Raw genomic sequence first — 18,228 nt, 5'->3', positions numbered from 1 at the left:
TTATATCTTGTTATTATCCAGTCTGACTCGCCTTTTAAAAGCGACGCACGCAACCTCCATGCAAGTGCCATTGTTCACACACACAAGAACTATTGTTTTACCAGTTGTTACACTGCTCTTGTATTCTTTATTAGCTGCAATGTGATAACTCGCCGCGCATGTCTGGACAGCATACCTCGAACTAAAAACCATCCCCAATTCAAACTCTTTGCCTGCTTCCCATATTGCATTTTCTTTAGGCCACAGATTCATATTGACACACATGTCGTCAACATTCTGATGCGTGTACTCATGAGGAAGGCGCGACTCAAAATGATTTGTATTTTGTTCCGACCGACCACCGACATTCTCACCATGGGTGCCATCTCCATTATCACCACCGATGTCATCATCATCATCATCCTCGTTGTCATCAGCAACGGCCCCGTAGAAGTGTTCTTCTTCCTCATCCTCATCACTAAAATCATCACCATCGTCTACATCCGCACAGTCGTCTACATCCGCACAATCGTCTACATCCACAGAGTCGTCTACATCCGCACAGTCGTCTCCATCCGCACGTACTTGAGATAACGGATTGTACACAATATAAAACTCAAGTACCCTCATTTGTGGCGTCCGCGAAACATTACGCCACATTGCTTGCATATGAACATCTGTCTCCATAGGAAAACCATCATATTTTTGAAATCTTCCATGTTCATCGAACCGAGGCACTCGTAGATAAATCTTCACTATCTCGTCACCATCCTTCAGCCCAATTACCCTTCTAATTACGACTTGTAGTTGTGCAAAATTCACTACACTCGTCAGCTGAACCAGTTCTGATTTACCATAACCATAATCAACTCCACCCGGAGTCGATAATATTGTACCATCCCAATAAATTTTTAGGGCTGGCAGCTCATTTGTCGTCATTACTACATTAAAAAATATAATTTTAACTACATTTTTAGGGCTGGCAGCTCATTAAAAAGAGGGTTACTCTCATTTAAAATATAATTCAAATATTCTACATGTCAAGTTCAAATTTTTAATAATTAGCCGATTTAAATGTAAATATGAATATTTTATGTTAACTTTTTTCACAAACCTACAGTTATAGAAAAATTATATTTTCTCTAAATACTGTTAAAAACAAATACCTATTATATTTAATTTTTTAGTATCGAATCTATTAATATAATATAAAACATAAATTTTAATATTTTCACTAATTCCAACCTAATATAAAAATATTCTAAAAATTTCATATATTCGATTTTCTAATTTTAATTTACTCTATTTTACATTTATATAAATTTTATACACATTATTCTAATTTTATTTACACATTAATCTAATTTATTTTATAATATATATTTTTAAAAAAATTAACTAAATCTAACTATATTTATTTAACTAACTACATTTCAAACATTATTTTAATCTAATTACATTTCAAACATCATTTAAATCTAACTACATTCAATAATTAAAAATAACATAAATTTAAAAAACTCACCCGATAATTCCGCCAAAAATTAATATTCTACGCCAAAAAATAATATTCCGCCACGAAAAATAATATTCCACCACGAAAACCGACTCCGCAAAATCTTCTCCACAATAATTCCCCGATTTAATAAATTTTTCTCTCTCTATCTCTCTAACAATTTTTTCTCTCTCTCTCTATCTCTATCTCTCTAAAATTAAGATTTTCTCTCTATGGGTTGTGAGATAAGGGGGAACGGATTCCCCCTTATATAGTAGTTGTAGACCGCGGAAATGTTCCGCGGTCTACAACTACTCAGTCAGGGAATAAATTCCCTGGCTGCCAACTACTCAGCCAGAGAATTTATTCCCTGACAGAGGGAATAAATTCCCTCTGTAAACCGCGGAAGTGTTCCGCGGTTTACAGTGACGTGTCACTGTAAACCGCGGAACTCTTCCGCGGTTTACACTGACGTGGCTCCATCTGCGTCCAGATGGAGCCACGTCTGCAGACCGCGGAACACTTCCGCGGTTTACTCCAAACCGCTTAAGTGTTCCGCGGTCTAGAAAGCACAATTTGAGAAAAAAAATTAAACACGGGCTAATATGAGAAATTTTATTAATTTGTGAGATAAACATGTCATTAACCCATCAACTATGGCATATGTGGCCTAATCAAATGCTTTAGTTTGAATATCTTGCTAGATTCCCGTAAGAGTTAAGTATAATTTACATTTTACAGATCATTAGTCTTATTAATTAAAATTGCTAGTCTTATTAATAAAAAAATTGACGATACTACAATTAACATGAATGAACAGCTACGTGTATGCACATGCATAATTTTCCATATACTTAATCCTATAGTTGACTTGACCATTCATATAGTCAAACCAAGCAAACGTACAATGTTATCACATCGTTAATTTGTTAATGATAAATTAACACTTTATGCTTAATTATTACAATTTCATTGATCATCATGCTGATATTAATTTGAAAATTTTCTTTGGTAATTTGGATTCTTTTTCTACATTTCTTATCAGTTAATATAAAATAATTAATTTTTACTCTCTCTCTCTCTCTCTCTCTCTCTCTCTCTCTCTCTCTATATATATATATATATGCAAGTCCGTATAGTTTATCAATATGAACTCTAAATGGAGAAAATTAACTGATCGGGACTTTCCGATCTGTTGACTTTTCCCGCTTGCTCGTATTTGAATAAACCGTCCATTGATCTGTTGAGTAATTTGGGTTTCAATTACTTGAAGAAGCAGAATAATCATCTTTCAACACAAAAATATAATCTTCTTTAATTTATAATTTCATATAGCAGAATCCTTCGACACAAAAATTTATTTACTTTTTATAAGTACTAGTTTTGAATTACGTGCTACGCACGTGGCTCGTAATATAACTCGTCAAGTTTTTTATATTAATTAAATTCAGATTTTACGTGTTAATGTCTTATTCATAAAAAAAATTAGTTCATAACAAAATGCTAATGTCTTTATAAATCTAATTCAATATTATTAGTTTAATTAAAAATTAATCTAATTTTTATTTAAAATAAAGCTTTAAACTAAAGATTTTGAGAATCAAGTATTACCAAAAAGAAAAAAACTTTACCAAATTCAGATTCTTGTTTTACAATTTTCATTAAAAATTGTCGTAATATCTTTTTATTTTACCTTATCATATTTCTAAGTTTATAGTATTATAGTTATAAATAGTAGTCATTATACGTTCTATCCTTATTGCAATAGAATTCTATACTAATTAAATAATTATTTTAATTCTATATGTAGTTATAAATAATTAGTAAATTACTATAGAGCCTTTAATTATATAATCAATTAGTAAGGGTTTTTTTAGTAAAAGTGCTTGTCCCCCCCTCCGTGCTTTTATATATAGTATATATATAGATATAGATATAGATATAGATATAGAAGTATAGATATAGATATTACTAGTCAAACAAATGTTGTGTCATAATATGAACCGACGATTAGATCAGTTTAACTGCCAATAACTGACTCTTAATTTAAATATGGAGGATTTTCTAGTTATTGATTAGACATGAACATTCAAACGTTCACACCTCTTAAATTATGTATTAATTCTAGCCACAATTTTCTTACATACTGTATTCTTTTTTCACAAGGTCATGGTTTGCCCCACAAATTTAACGGATATTCCCTCTGTCCCACTTTAAAAGTCCCATTTGACTTTACACACAGATTAAGAAAATATTAATTATCTTTGTCTTTCATGTTTTTTCATGTTTTGCCCCTATTAATGATAGTGGAATTTTCATATAACTATTTTAAGATAACTAAAAGAGGGGGTAAAATAGGGTATTCAATAGAAAAGCATTCTAAAAATAGTAATGGGACTTTTCAAATGGGACATCCCAAAATAGAATATGGGACTTCTTAAACGGGACGGAGGGAGTAGTTAATATGTAAATTTAATTTTTTATAATAAATGCTTAATTAACTTTCGATTACACAAAAAGTTTGCTCGAAAGAAAAAAAATTTATTTTGCTTCAAGTAAGTATTTATCACATTATTTATTGATTCTGATTGCTTGAATTCAAAATGGCTTAAAAAATGTAAAAGATTAAGCAATTTTTCCTTTTATATTTTTATTTCAAGTTTTTAAAATTTATAAATTTATTTTAATTTGATAATGTCGTTGCAAATTTATCTAATTTTGTAGTTAATTTAATTTATCCAATTTTTTTATCTTTGTATAATCTATCCATTTGTCTTTTATTTTATTTTAACTTTGAATTTTAATTTTAATTTTTTAAATTTTAACCATTGAAAGATAAATAAAAGTATATTGGATTTTTATTTCTAAATTTGTTTTTAATTAAGAGTTAAATTTTGCATTTCTTAAAAATGTTGAAAAATACAATAAAAATTTCCTCCTAAATCAAATTTTAAAATGCTAGCAATATTTTACTAACTCAAAGCTAATGGCATATGACACCCTCAAAAGCTTTCTATCTTTTTGCTGGATTTAATTTATGTTGATTGATTAGATTTTTTTATTTGTTATAACTATCTGTTTGATTCCGATGGCTACCTACATCTTATTATATAATTTTATTATGGTACGTGTATTCACTCGCATCTCCTAAATTGTAATACAAGGTTGAATTTTAAGAGCAAAACGTGTATTAAGATAGATCCACCGGATAGGATGGCATCTTACTCCAAATTTAGTAAATTAATTTTGATATTTACAATTTAAATTGAAGATTTTAAAATTTTAAATTAAAAATAATAAAATGAATAGATTTAAAGATCTCACTATTTGATTTAAATATAAATATAAATAAATTTAAAAGAAATATAAATGTAAATTTTTCATTTAGAAAATACAATTTAAATGGTTTTTGTAAGGACAATTTTATAAATTTATAACTTTTTTATCCTATCAATAATTAATTTGAAATTTATATATTTAGTCGAAGTGATTAAAAGTAATCTAGAAACTAAATAAAGCCACTACAAAACCATGTTGACTTTAGGAGACTTTACCTATAAGAAAGGTCCACGAAATTTTATCAAGGAAAAATCAATTAGAAAAATGATTAAATGTTGAATTGATCTATAATTTATTTAATCGTTTGTTAATAGTCAATCTATCTCCAATTAAGTCAACGAATGCATCATACTAATCTATATTACTCTCATTCGTGTCCTTTACCTAAGGAACGCAAGTGTTATGTATATATCATCGCTAACCAGACGTATTAATAAAGGCTTAATACATAGTTTGACCCCTGAACTTGTACCCTTTTACCCATCTAACCTCCAAACTTAACGTCTCACCTATCGAACCCCTGAAATTGTTAAATAACCCGATTTGACCCCCGAACTTGATAAATACGTAAACATTGAACCCCTCCGTACACAATTTCTTCTAGAACGTTTCAAGTGACAGGTGGACACGAAGGGTTCAATATTTGCATATTTATCAAGTTCAGGGGTCAAATCGGATTATTTAACAAGTTCATAGGTTCGATAGGTGAGACGTTAAGTTTAGGGGTTAGATGGGTAAAAGGGTACAAGTTCAGAAGTCAAACTATGTATTAAGCCTATTAATAAATGTTCACATTACTTCTTCTTTTTCTTAAACAATAAAAATCCAAATTAAGATCATATACGTTATGAAAGATTAAAAAGTAGATAATGTGGATGATAGTTATTGAACTATATTTTCAAATTTGATATATCGACAAATCAAAGAATAATCTACGGTCCAAGTCTCTTAAAATCCACATAAAAACACAAACAAATAGATCAGAAGAATGCCGAAAAAAGATTCAATATTATTCACTCCGACGAGCAAATTAGTATTTGAGTGAGAGAAAGGAATACAGATAGAATTATATAAAGAGTATGAGAAAAAAATATTAACTTTTACAGTTTACCTGAAGTTGTGTACATAAATGAAATACTGCCGTGGATAAATTTATTAGAGGTGGGATGATGTGTACAAATTTGTTATTCTTTTTAGAAGAATACGTCAAGATCATGGTGTTAGATGTTCTATTTTTAGAAAACTTTTGTGGTTCCCTCCTCTTGATCTTTCGGTTAGTCTATTTCCAACTATAGCTCGGCTATGTTGTTTTTGTATCGTCTTGGTCGTGTTTTTCTAGTCATAGTTCAGCTATATTGCTCTCATAGGTTATGCTATATCTTATCTTAGCTTGGTTATGTTATTTTTTTTGTCTTAACTCAACTATATTGCTCTTTAGTTATAGTTCGGCTATGTTATTTCTTATGTTAAGTCGATTATGTTGTTCTTTAATCATCTTAATTTGGTGTTAGCTCGACTCTGTATTATCTCTGTTTTTTGAGCTATAGTTATTTGGTATGAAATTTTTTCGATGAAATTTATTTATTGGTTTCTAGGTGACTCGTAGCTATTCCATTTATATTATATTATCACATATAATTAGTTATATGTTTGATTATCTTGAAATGGATATATATTGTCATTAAGATAGATAATTACGATAGTGCCACTATTTTGATGATGTGTCATAATGCGATAGGCTTAGTATACGGATAATGTGATGGACTGAGTATACCTAAAAAAATTATGTCATTAGATCTAGTTATACGAATAATTTGAATCATTACTTATTATATTTATTAATTTATGTAAAATATTACTAAAAATAGACAATTTCCAGTTTTTATTTAAATGTAAGTTTGGAATTAAATTATATAAAAAAGGTCCAAACATTCGTTGTGTTATAAGTTATTTGTATAGCAAATTAATAGAATAATAATATTTTTAACAATAAAAAATTTATTATAAAATATATTTTAATATTTCATATCTTATATTTTATATAAGAATGACATGATATAATAAATGTATGAAATAATTATTTGAGTTATACATATGTACATTATTCTGAGTATATTCATGAGATCATGAGCAAGTGAAGTGCATGAAGTATCTGTTTATTAAATTTTAAAAATAATAGTGAAGTGGGAGCTAATTAATTATATATAGTCTAAATTGATGGCTATTTCACAATTCATATCTTTTGACCAAATAATGGGCGATGGGATTATTTCAGGACCTTCATAAATTTATAGCCCATACTGACATTAGTGTGCAGTATTCATTTATACTAAACCTGAATAAATAAAACTCAAATTTATATTTAGTTTAGTTTTTAATTTTTTTTTGGATAAATGATCAATGAATTAGCTCATCCAAAATGATGGATGGCAAAAGAGAGGCAAAATAGGACAATGTTAATAAAAATTACAGAATAACTCTATGCTTCTAAAAACATCACTGCTCGTGTATGAAAATCCTCGATTATGCGATCTGTGAAAATCAACTGCCTTACAAACGGTCCAAAAAACCAAAGATATCGCATCTGATGGTTCATCCTCAAAAACCCGTTTGTTTCTAGCCTTCCATAAATGCCAAATACCATAAAACCAAAAAAGCTTCCAAAGCTTGCGATGTCTTCCGTCTGACAATGAGATCCATTGAGTAAAGAATTCATCCAAAGACCCCGGAGATACCCAGCTAACGTTGCACCTCGATAATAAAGTAGACCAAAATTGCCAAGCAAAATGACAATGCAAAACAATATGAATGCTCGATTCTACCTCTGAACAAATAGAACAAGAAGATAAATCATGATGCAAAATCCCTCTCCTTACCAAAGTAGCTTTAGAAGAGATACGATCTCTAGCTAATAACCAACCGAAAAATTGAATCCTAGGCGGGAGAACCTCCTTCCATATTCGCTGCAGGAGGAAAGAAGAAGGCCGGTAAGAAGTATTGGCGTGAAGCAGCTTGGACATGGAAGCCGAGCTGTATTGCCTATCCCTCAGCCATGCAGGTTTGTCTTGCGTGGACTGCAGCTCTGAGATAACCGGAAGCTGCTGAACTAGGTTCCTCAACCGTTGCTGCTCGCCAATACGAAGACGACGCGCCCAACAAAACCTCATGAAATGCTGAAGGTCTGAATTAAAAATATCAGAAACAGAAGCATCTTTGTTGCGGCAAAGATGAAAGAGATCTGGGTATGAAAGATTAAGAGGGCCTGTCGTCCAATTATCTTTCCAGAACCGAATATCATTGCCATTACCCAAGACCATTGTTGCCGAATTTTTAAAACACGACCAAATATCATTATTATTAACACAAGAATAAAAGATACCTTTCCAAATGTGGGAGAGATGCATCATTATCAGAGTTTTAATAATAATGAAATAATTATAGTTTTTAACTTTAATTAAAAGATACCTTTCCAAATATCATTATTATTAATTAAAATATTCTGAATAAAACTTTAAATATTTTAATTAATTCAGTTCAATTTTTTTATAAAAGAAATAGCATCATTTTTTTTACAAAACTAACATATCAATGTGCCCCCACCCCAACACACACACAAACATATAAAATTAAAAATTAACACTAAAATTATAAAAATTAATTATATTTATTAATCATTAGAGTAACTAAAATGACCGGTCAAACAAATAATAATTTTAATTTAATTACAATTTATTTTTAAATTTTGATTATGATTGGATTAAAAAAAATCAGTTACAATTAATTGAATTTATTTTATTTGGATGACGAAAATGCACTCATAACTCAACTAGCCCATACCAATGGTAGCTTTATTGCCAATTGCAATATTTTTGGAACTAACAAGTAGTAGTGTGGAAAAAGATGGTCGGTTCGGGCTGTACCCACCAGTAAGCTGGTCACGTGCCAATGGCTAGCCAGCCCGCACCCACTGGATCAGCGCCAAGGGATCTTGATACAAACTCCGTGAGTAACGGTCAATAATATGACCGTTGAGGTTTTGATACATTTAAATATTTAATTTGTTTCTGACATGTAAAAAGACTATAATTAGCCGGCCACTACTCAATTACACTCCGAAATGCTTCATTTTTGTGTTTCTTTATACACACTTTCAAGAAATAAAAGATGACACCAAAAAGGTCTCTAGGAAAGATCTCTTTCTTGAATAACACATGCAATGTTATGAATTATTTCTATCCAAAATAATTATTTAAAATATTATCAATTTTAAATTTATGAATGCTAAAATAATTGTGAATTATGAAATCCAAAGTAATTATTTCATACATGCATTTTTAGCGTCATTAATAGTATGAAATGAAATTTTAAATTAAATAAGAATATCTACATAATGAAATGGGGAGGATGGAGAGTGTAAATTAAATATATACAATACTCTCTCTATTTAAGTTATTATTGTTTTAATCTAAATAAAAATAATTTATAATTTTGATAATCGGATTGGAAAAGCGAGATTCAGATACAAAAGTTCTTTCAAAATTACTTGTGTATATCTACTATCATTGTGCATGTGGCTACAGAGAATACATATTTTTAAATAATTTTATTGTAATTGATAATTTTTTTTATCCTCTTATTAGAAAAATAAATAGAAAATATGGTGTATTTAATATATTTAAAATATAAATATATATATATATAGCTTTTTAGATAGTAAATTAAATATATTATTAATTAAATTAAAACATAGAAAGATTATTCTTGTATATAAATTTTTTAGAGTGACTTTGGGTTAATGAAGCATAGAATTATATGATAGAGCACATAGCAATTTTTGTAACTCTATTTTACTTTGGAGTATATATATATATATATATCTGTTAAAAAAAAAAAAATATATATATATATATATATATCATTATATTTTTTTGTCTTTACAAAAATAAAGTAAAATATAACATATATGTTATCTTATATTTTTTCCAATTGATATATATTATCAAAAAGAGAGATTTAAAATAAATAAAATCACAACCATTGTATATATAAAAAAAATATAATAGAGGCTCCACCATTATCTTTAAATTAAAGTATTTTTTTTTTGAAACTCTTTAAATAAAAGTATTAAACATAAGAAAAACAAACCAAGTACACAATACTATAGAAGATCCCACACCACACGAGTACGTCACCTCCTCCCCCCTATACACCCACAAACACCTTCCGCAAATCACAACCGTCCACACCCACTCCCGCGTGAATCCAACGATCTAAAATCCCCCAAAAACCCTGTCCCCACACTCCACCTCTATATAACCACCACCGCTTCCCCACCGTTACTCCATATCCATCCACACTAATAATCCTCTCCATTTCCCAAAGGTAAGCAAACAAAAAAAAATGGGTTTACTCTCACTCTCATCACTTCAAATTGTATTCATTTCCAGTGGAATCTTATCGCTGGCTTTGCTTTTTAGAGTAACGGCGCCGTTAGTTATGGATTTCTCCGTTAACTATCAAGCTCTGAATTTATGGAGTTCGTTCTGTTCGTGGCTTAAACCACCGTATCTTTACGTTGTTCTTAACTGTATAATCATCACCATTGCTGCTTCTTCAAGGTTTCATCATAGCCATGGAGACGATCAAGATCAGCACCGGCAGCAGGAGAAAGTACCTACTCCGGAGATTACTGTAAATGAAACGGATCTTCAGTTTCATGACTACGATATGAAGATTTCTACTACGGCGGCGGCGGTGGCGGAAGAGATTAGATCTGATTACGGCGGTTTAGGTCTGGAGCTGACTGAGGCGCTGCCGGAAGTTTACGAGAAACGAGAGATGGAGGAGATGGTTATTGCTAGCGTTTTTGAAGATAAGCGGACTGTTTTTGTGGCGGAGAACAGTGTTAAGAAAGAAGATGAATATGACTTTACAATCTCTCAATCTACGTGGATTCCTTCGAAGAAGATTCAGTCATCGGAAAATCTGCCTGAGCTTCTTATTCCGGCTGAGAAACCTCTCGTTTCTTCTCGTTTCGGTCATCGGAAACCTGTCAAAGGCAGTCCTGAAGGTATGCATTGATTGTGCCTAATTTTTTGTTCTATATTTTCAAAAACACTGTTAGAGTAGTAAAATAGTCTTAACGGCTAGAAATTTAGGTCGTCAAAGTTCAAAATCACACGGCGTTTTCTTTGGTCGGCGTCGGTCAATTGAAAAAATTCCGGCGCCGTATTTCAAAATTATAGTTTAGTTATGTCTTATTTGTTCTTCTTGATTTGAAATGTCGTCGTTTTATCTAACACTACACTTGAATTTGAATTTAGCACGACAAAATAGAAGTCAAATTATAGTCGACGCTTTTAAGTGATAATAATTCAAAATTGCCCCCAGGTCTACGCTTCTTTAAGGTAGTGTTGTTAGGACAATTCAGTAATTTAATAATCAATAAATTTGTTTTTATTTTTCAAATTTTGTAGGTGGAAGAGCGTTGAGAGTGGCCAAGCCAAAACGGCAGGAGACGTTAGAAAACACGTGGAAAACGATAACGGAAGGAAGAGCAATGCCGTTAACTAGGCACTTGAAAAAATCAGACACGTTTGATTATGGCCGTCCGGTTAACGGATCTGATTTGAACTCACATGCACCGAAGAAATCAGAGACGTTCAAGGATAGAACCAATTATCAGGCGACACCTGTCAACAACGGATACTCTTCTTCCGGTGGTGATGGTAAGCTGAAAAAAGAGCCGTCACTGGGTCAGGACGAGTTGAACAGACGAGTTGAAGCGTTTATTAATAAGTTTAACGAGGAGATGAGAATGCAGAGGCAAGAGTCTTTGAATCAGTATAAGGAAATGATTAGCCGTGGAAGCCATTAATTTGATTAGTTAATCTTAAATTATTTGAAATATAGTTTTTTTTTTCTTTTTTAAAACAAACTGAAAAGAAAATTATTTGATGAATTTGTTTTGTTAATTTGCTTTTGGAAAATTAGTTTGATGGGCCTTAGGAGTGAGATGGGCTTTTAGATGTGGGACGGACTTTTGTTATACAAATAGAAATAGATATTCTATTTTATTAATCATAAGTGTCTGTAAAGAAAAACATATTTGGATTCAATTTTTTCATATTTAATGAATAGTTTAAGTGAAATGTTAATTTCTTGAAAGAAATGTTTATTTTTTTTTATAAAAGAAACAATAATCATTATTTTTGTAACATCATTAGAATTTCAAGACTTAATTAAAAAAAGACCTAATCATTGATTATAACAGTGTGACAGTACCCGCAAGGCAAAATTACTATTTAAATATTATTGCGTCCACTCGGAGATGGTGTAGGTTGAACAATCCGATGTAGGATGAGCATAATAATCAATATCGATCTTGCTAGATATTTATTGTTTGTTCCATGATCTAGAGGTAGTATTTTTACAATACCGTTGAAGAAAATCCTACAACTTGGTTCATACTACACACAAAATTTATATATATAATACTATTTTTATAACTAATTACGTGTAAATTCTATTTTCTTTCTAATTATAAAAGTTAGTTTTCCTCCAATATTTCATATATATAGTGAAAAATAAATTATACTGAAATAAGTAATTTTAACGAATTTGGAACAAAGTAAGCAATTTTAAGTTTATATTTTAGGATGAAATGTACATAGAATGAAATTTATGTTCCATATAAAGTTTGTGACAATAATCATCTCAAGTTTGTGAAATATATATAGAGTGAAATTGTTGTTTTAGCTTTAAAAAAAAGGCCTAATGGCAAAAAAAACCCAAACCTTTACGAATTGTTGCAATTATATCCAAACCTTTTAATTTTTGCAATAATATCCAAATTGTATTTTTTTGTTGCAATAATATTCAAATTGCATTTTTTGTAGCAATAATAGTCAAATTAATGGCTAAATTTGTTGTTTTCAATTAAGATATTAGGATATTATTATGTTTTGATGTATAATAATATAGTAAAAGTCCCCAAAAATGGCAAAAAATTCAAAAAAATTCACATAAAAAGTGCAATTTGGATATTATTGCAACAAAATAATGCAATTTGGATATTATTGCAAAAATTAAAAGGTTTGGATATAATTGCAACAAGTCGTAAAGGTTTGGGTTTTTTTTGCCATTAAGCCTAAAAAAAATGTTTAAAAATGTAGTGTTTAAAATCTTAATTTATTTTAAAACCCACTTTAAAATAAATAAACATAATTATAAAGTTAATTTAAAGCTTAAACTTATTATTAGTTATTACTCAAATATTATATTAGTATTTGAAATTTCAAATCTAAACTCAAATAAAATAAAAATATGAATTGTAAATATAGAATTTGAAATATAAAATTTAAAATCCAAGTTTGAAATTCAAAATTATACATCCAAATGCACTCTAAATTTTTTGGTGAAGTGGGTTATGTTCAACTAATGCACTTTCATACGCATCACTAAATATTGCACAACATGTACTATCTACGGACTTATATAATCGAAAGTATTAAGAAAAATATTTTTATGAGTTTTAAAATTAGATAAAACGCTTAATTATTTAGTAAAAAATATTATCAATAGATAATTCTTATTGATTTTCCTACTTGGATAAAATATTTATATTAAATGAGTATTTTTCATGAGTCTTAAATTCAAATAAAATATTTATTTAATTTCTAAATATTATTATTAATAGATAATTTTTATTAGTTTCTCAATTTGAATAAAATTCTTATTTAATTTATAAAATTTACTATTAATACATAATTTTCAATTTCTATTAACCATTTACTTAATATATTTTTATTAATAGTAATTATTATTAAATAAAAATGAAATTTTATTTAAATTCCATAAATTTGAACTTTTTTAAGTTTATAATATATAAATATTATATTTTTGTTATATTACTACATCTAATAATACTTAATTTTTAAATTTTTTTATTATTACCAAATATCCTAAATTTTAGTAATATTAATCAAAATGTCAATTTTTTATGTAATTTAGAAAATCAAAAAGACTTAATTTTCAAATACAAATGTAAAAGATAAATTTATATTTAAGTTCTTAAGGAATTTATTTGTCAGGCTAAAATATAATTTTTCTAATACAACCAAGATACATCATACTTAGTTTTAAGTTTATATATACAACTTATTTATAGTTTGTAATTTGTTTGTTTTTCTTTTAAAAATTATTATTAATTGAACATCTCCATAAATTTTCAAAACATATATAAAACCATTTATGTAACTTTTTAACATCATGAGATTTCTAGCTCGTCTATATCATTACAAACTTTAATTCACATTTTATTCACAGAACCAATATGGAACAAGAAGCACGGTGGGTTATCGTACATATCGCTTTTGGAAACCCTATAATCTATTTTTTATTTTTATAATAAAATTACACAATTAGAGTAGAACCACAGACGCTGTCGATGTCGTAGATAAAGATTAATACTCATCATATTCAGTGGCATTATGATTATGTAAAGTATTTTATTCTCTTTTTAATTATAAAATTAGTTCCCTTCAATATTTCATCAAATCATATATATTTTTAAAATTTAAATTGTATTACATAACTAATATTATCAACTTTGAATTATAACAAGCAATTTTAAATTTAAATTTTAAGATGAAATTTATGTAGAATGAAATTTATGTCCCCCGTAAAATTTGTGAAATTGATCATCCCAAGTTTTTGAAATGGATAGATCCGTGTTTGGATTTAAAATGATATTTGTAAAATTAAGTTTTTATTTTTTATTTTGTTTAAAACTACTTAAAATAATTAAAATTATTTTAAAGCTTAAATGTATAATTTATTATTCTTTAAATAATTATGAATTTAAAATATAAATTTGAAATGCAAAAGTATAGATCCAAATGCACATAAAGTCTTTTGTGATGGGTCATACTATTGCAGGGTTGTTTTCAAGAGGAATTTAGGCCCAGCACTGTTGAAGCCCTAAATAATCCCTAAAATACGGCCAGGCCTGTTGCCCTTCATAAATACTGAAAACTTTCATCTCCTCCTAATATTACTTTATCGTTCTTCTAAATTACCGTTAACTGTCATTAATAATACGGTGGTTTATTTTCTCTAATCTTTCCCTAGAATCTAGGCTTGCATGTCATTGAAATTCAAATTTTCCTTAATTCTCTCACAATCTTTCCATAACTTCTCCATATCTCACGTATTTCTTAGAAAATAAACCGATTTTGATTTCAACTGTTCTTTGATTTTCTTTTTAATTTGTTTTTGTTTTTCTTATTTTCACACTATCACGAATTTTCTCTTCAATGGTAACCACTAGGTCTGTTACCAAAAACTCTCCTAAGTCTAAACAAGAAATGGCCAAAGGAAAGAAAACTGGTACGAAAAGAAAAATTGATTTTCCCGCCACCGGTGTAATGAGGAAGGATCCATCATCTTCAAAAAAAATGAGAGCTATTAAGCCAACTGATTCTGATGATGACTTTGAGGATGTTCATGTCTCTAAAATCCGGAAGGATAAGGCTGTTGTTAGTGATTGTCAAACTGTTAAGGTATTTATTTTGAGAATTTATTTTATTTTTTAATATTAGTTATTAGGAAATTAGGTTTTAGTTTATATGTTATTCAGATTTATTTTCATTTTATATTAGATGTGTTCTTTATTGTTTTTAATAGTTTAGATTTTAAAATTAATTTTAGATTGTGGTTCATTGTGTTCTTTTAATGGTTTTAACCTTAACTGTAGTTTTATTAAGGTTTTATTTATGTTTGTTTATGGTTTACTATTTTTAACTGTCATATTGTTTCTCAATGTTATAGTTGTTCTGTTTTAATATTTGAATTTTATATAGGTTTTCTATTAGTTTAATTGTAGTTTTATTGCCTGTTATTTTTTTGTAATAAATTATAGTTTAAGGTTGTGTTTTTGGTTTACCAGTAGTTTTTTATTTGTTTACTTCTTTTTATGATCTATGTGCATAAAAATATTTTATCCATGTATTTTGTTTATTTATTTTTTATTAATTCATATTAGTAGATGTTGTGGTTTACTATGTATTTACTAAGGGTTTGCTGATTCTTCAATGTCAATTACTATTTTTACTTGCTGACTTGTTTTCTTTGTTGTTCATTAGGACTGGAATTACTTTATTAGGGCTGAAGATCATTTTTCTCTAAAAATTGGCCATCATGTTGGTGGAAATGTGATTGCCAACTTGAAGAAGAATTTGTCTACGGAAACGCTTGACAGATTTTCAAAAAGCTGCTTCTGCAAATTTTTAGGCATGCAAGAGGAGTACAAGTTGCAACCTCAGCTTATTCACCATTTGCTTTTAATGGAGGTTAAGCAACCAGTTTTTTATGAATTATGGCTGAAAGTGTCTGGTAGTTTTTTGAAATTTTCACTTGATGAGTTTGCTCTTATAACTGGTTTGAAATGTCAAGGGAATGTTGATAAGAAGCAATATAGGAATCTTAGTTCTGATTTGAAAGAAAGATGTTTTGGGAATATAACTAAGATTTCAAAGAAATGTGTCGAGGACTGTTTTCTATTGAAGCGTTGGGACAATGAAGATGATGCTTTTAAAATGGCAGTTTTGTATTTTATTGAACACTTTTTGTATAACAACAAAACTGAGTGTAATGTTCCCAATGAACATTTTTATCTTGTTAGTAGTGGGGAGTTTGAGAATTTTGCTTGGGGTAAGGACTTGTTTCATATAACATTAGAGTTTCTGAAAAGTAAACTGAGTTCGCTGAAAAAATGTGATTATTTGAAAAAAAATAAAAAATCTGAACCTCCTACAAGTTTACGATACGATTTCCCCTTGTCTTTTCAAACATGGTTTTTAGAGTGTTGTCCTGTCGCCAAAGACACAGTTGCATCCTGTATGGGCACACAAGTGCCTCGCATTTTGCGGTGGAAGTCGTCAATTCTTAGAGATCGGCAGTATTTGACCCGTACAATCTTCAGTCAGTCAGCAAAACAGGTACCTTTTTTATTCTTATAATATACTTTTATTTAACTGTTAGTAAACTGTAATATATGTTTATATTTTTTTGGTTTTTTTATATGTTAGAAATATGTTGAAATACTATTAGTAAACTTTTATTAAACCAAAATTACATGTTTTTTTTATATTGCTTTTTCTTACTTGTATTTATTGTATTCTATTTATTTTTTGTTTATCGTTATGTATTTGTGATAATACTTTCTGTTTTTGTATTTGATTTAGTTGCAATTATGCAATATACAACCCACCACGGAGGAGAGGCTGGAATTGAATTTGGAGGGTTTTTTTGAGAAAGGGAAGGAAAAAGTTTATGAAGATGTTGTTGATGAGGATTCCTTTAATGTAGTTGGTTCGAAGACGAAAATCGATAAACTGGTTTTGAATCAAAGAAAGTTGGCTAATGATTTTGCAAATTACAAATCTTTTTCTGAAACTCAGTTTTCAGAGATTTTAAAAAATTTGGCTGAACTGAAGAGCATAATGTCCACTGCTACCATGCAAACTGATGATAAGGTAATTTTTAAGTAAACTGTTAGTAAATACATAGTAAACTCTTTTTGATACTTTAATTTTTAAGTATATTTTAGTAAATGTTTTCTTTTTTTTGTTAGCTGGATCCGGTTGGTGATGCATCTTCTTCTGAAGAGACTATGAGTGATCGTCGCACTGGCAATGACAGTGGCGATAAAAAAGGCGATGATGAGGATGAAAGCGATGATGATGACAATGGCAATGACAAAGGCGGTGCTCATTTTGATGAAACAAAAGATGGTGATGATGAAGATGGTCCAATTGAGGAGTAGGCTGGCCAAGATTCCACTGCAAATGTCGATGGTAGTGAGATGGCAGAGGCTGAAAACGGCGTTGAGAAAAATGAGGAGGAGAATAAAAAGGCCGATGATAATGTTGAGAAAAATGGGGAAGAGAGTCGAAAGGGCGATGATGATGTCGAGAAAAACGAGGGCCGAGAGGTATATTATTATCTGTTTTAGTGTTTTTAGTTTTTTTAATAAAACATGGTCCTTATCTGTTGGTATATTTTTATCTGTTTTTAGTTTTTTTAATAAAATATATATTGTATTCTATTTTATTAGGCTGATGATGTTGATTGTCCGCTTGTTGCGAACGAGGTTGGAAATAATGAGGATTCTCCTGCATATGTTTCACCTTTTGATGGTATTGATCTTAGTGCTTGTTGTCAAGCTGTTGACATAATTGAAAAAGAAGCTGCATTAGCATCAGATTCTAAGGTGACAATTTATTTATTTTGCATACATTCTTTTATAGTTTATAAATAATTATTATTATATATTTGATAATTTTACTAATTGTATTTTTTCTGCAGGTTTGTGTTAAGGATTCTACAAGCATTACTGACAAATCCCCCAAGGT

General features: G+C 29.3%; 3 protein-coding genes across 3 annotated transcripts; 1 reads left to right on the top strand and 2 right to left on the bottom strand.

Moving 5' to 3' along the window:
- On the bottom strand, nucleotides 1-1,660 carry LOC126665721 (uncharacterized). The gene is made up of 2 exons (XM_050358601.2): nucleotides 1,505-1,660; nucleotides 1-920 (listed from the first exon to the last, which is right to left on the bottom strand). Exon 2 carries the CDS (start codon nucleotides 916-918, stop codon nucleotides 1-3), a length of 918 nt encoding a protein of 305 aa, XP_050214558.1. The 5' UTR covers nucleotides 919-920; nucleotides 1,505-1,660.
- A 133-nt stretch (nucleotides 1,661-1,793) lies between these two features.
- On the bottom strand, nucleotides 1,794-8,130 carry LOC126665705 (uncharacterized). The gene is made up of 4 exons (XM_050358582.1): nucleotides 7,284-8,130; nucleotides 6,906-6,965; nucleotides 1,948-2,036; nucleotides 1,794-1,820 (listed from the first exon to the last, which is right to left on the bottom strand). Exons 1-4 carry the CDS (start codon nucleotides 8,128-8,130, stop codon nucleotides 1,794-1,796), a joined length of 1,023 nt encoding a protein of 340 aa, XP_050214539.1.
- A 522-nt stretch (nucleotides 8,131-8,652) lies between these two features.
- On the top strand, nucleotides 8,653-11,964 carry LOC126666245 (uncharacterized). The gene is made up of 3 exons (XM_050359250.2): nucleotides 8,653-8,739; nucleotides 10,130-10,883; nucleotides 11,290-11,964. The coding sequence occupies exons 1-3, from the start codon at nucleotides 8,653-8,655 to the stop codon at nucleotides 11,688-11,690; spliced, it is 1,242 nt and encodes a 413-aa protein (XP_050215207.2). The 3' UTR covers nucleotides 11,691-11,964.
- Nucleotides 11,965-18,228: the final 6,264 nt, after the last annotated feature.

The sequence above is a fragment of the Mercurialis annua genome, linkage group LG1-X (genome assembly GCF_937616625.2).
Source record: "Mercurialis annua linkage group LG1-X, ddMerAnnu1.2, whole genome shotgun sequence".
Classification (NCBI taxonomy): domain Eukaryota; kingdom Viridiplantae; phylum Streptophyta; class Magnoliopsida; order Malpighiales; family Euphorbiaceae; genus Mercurialis; species Mercurialis annua.
Note: the sequence above shows the minus strand (reverse complement) of the source record. Positions and strands in the feature narration are given on the sequence as shown.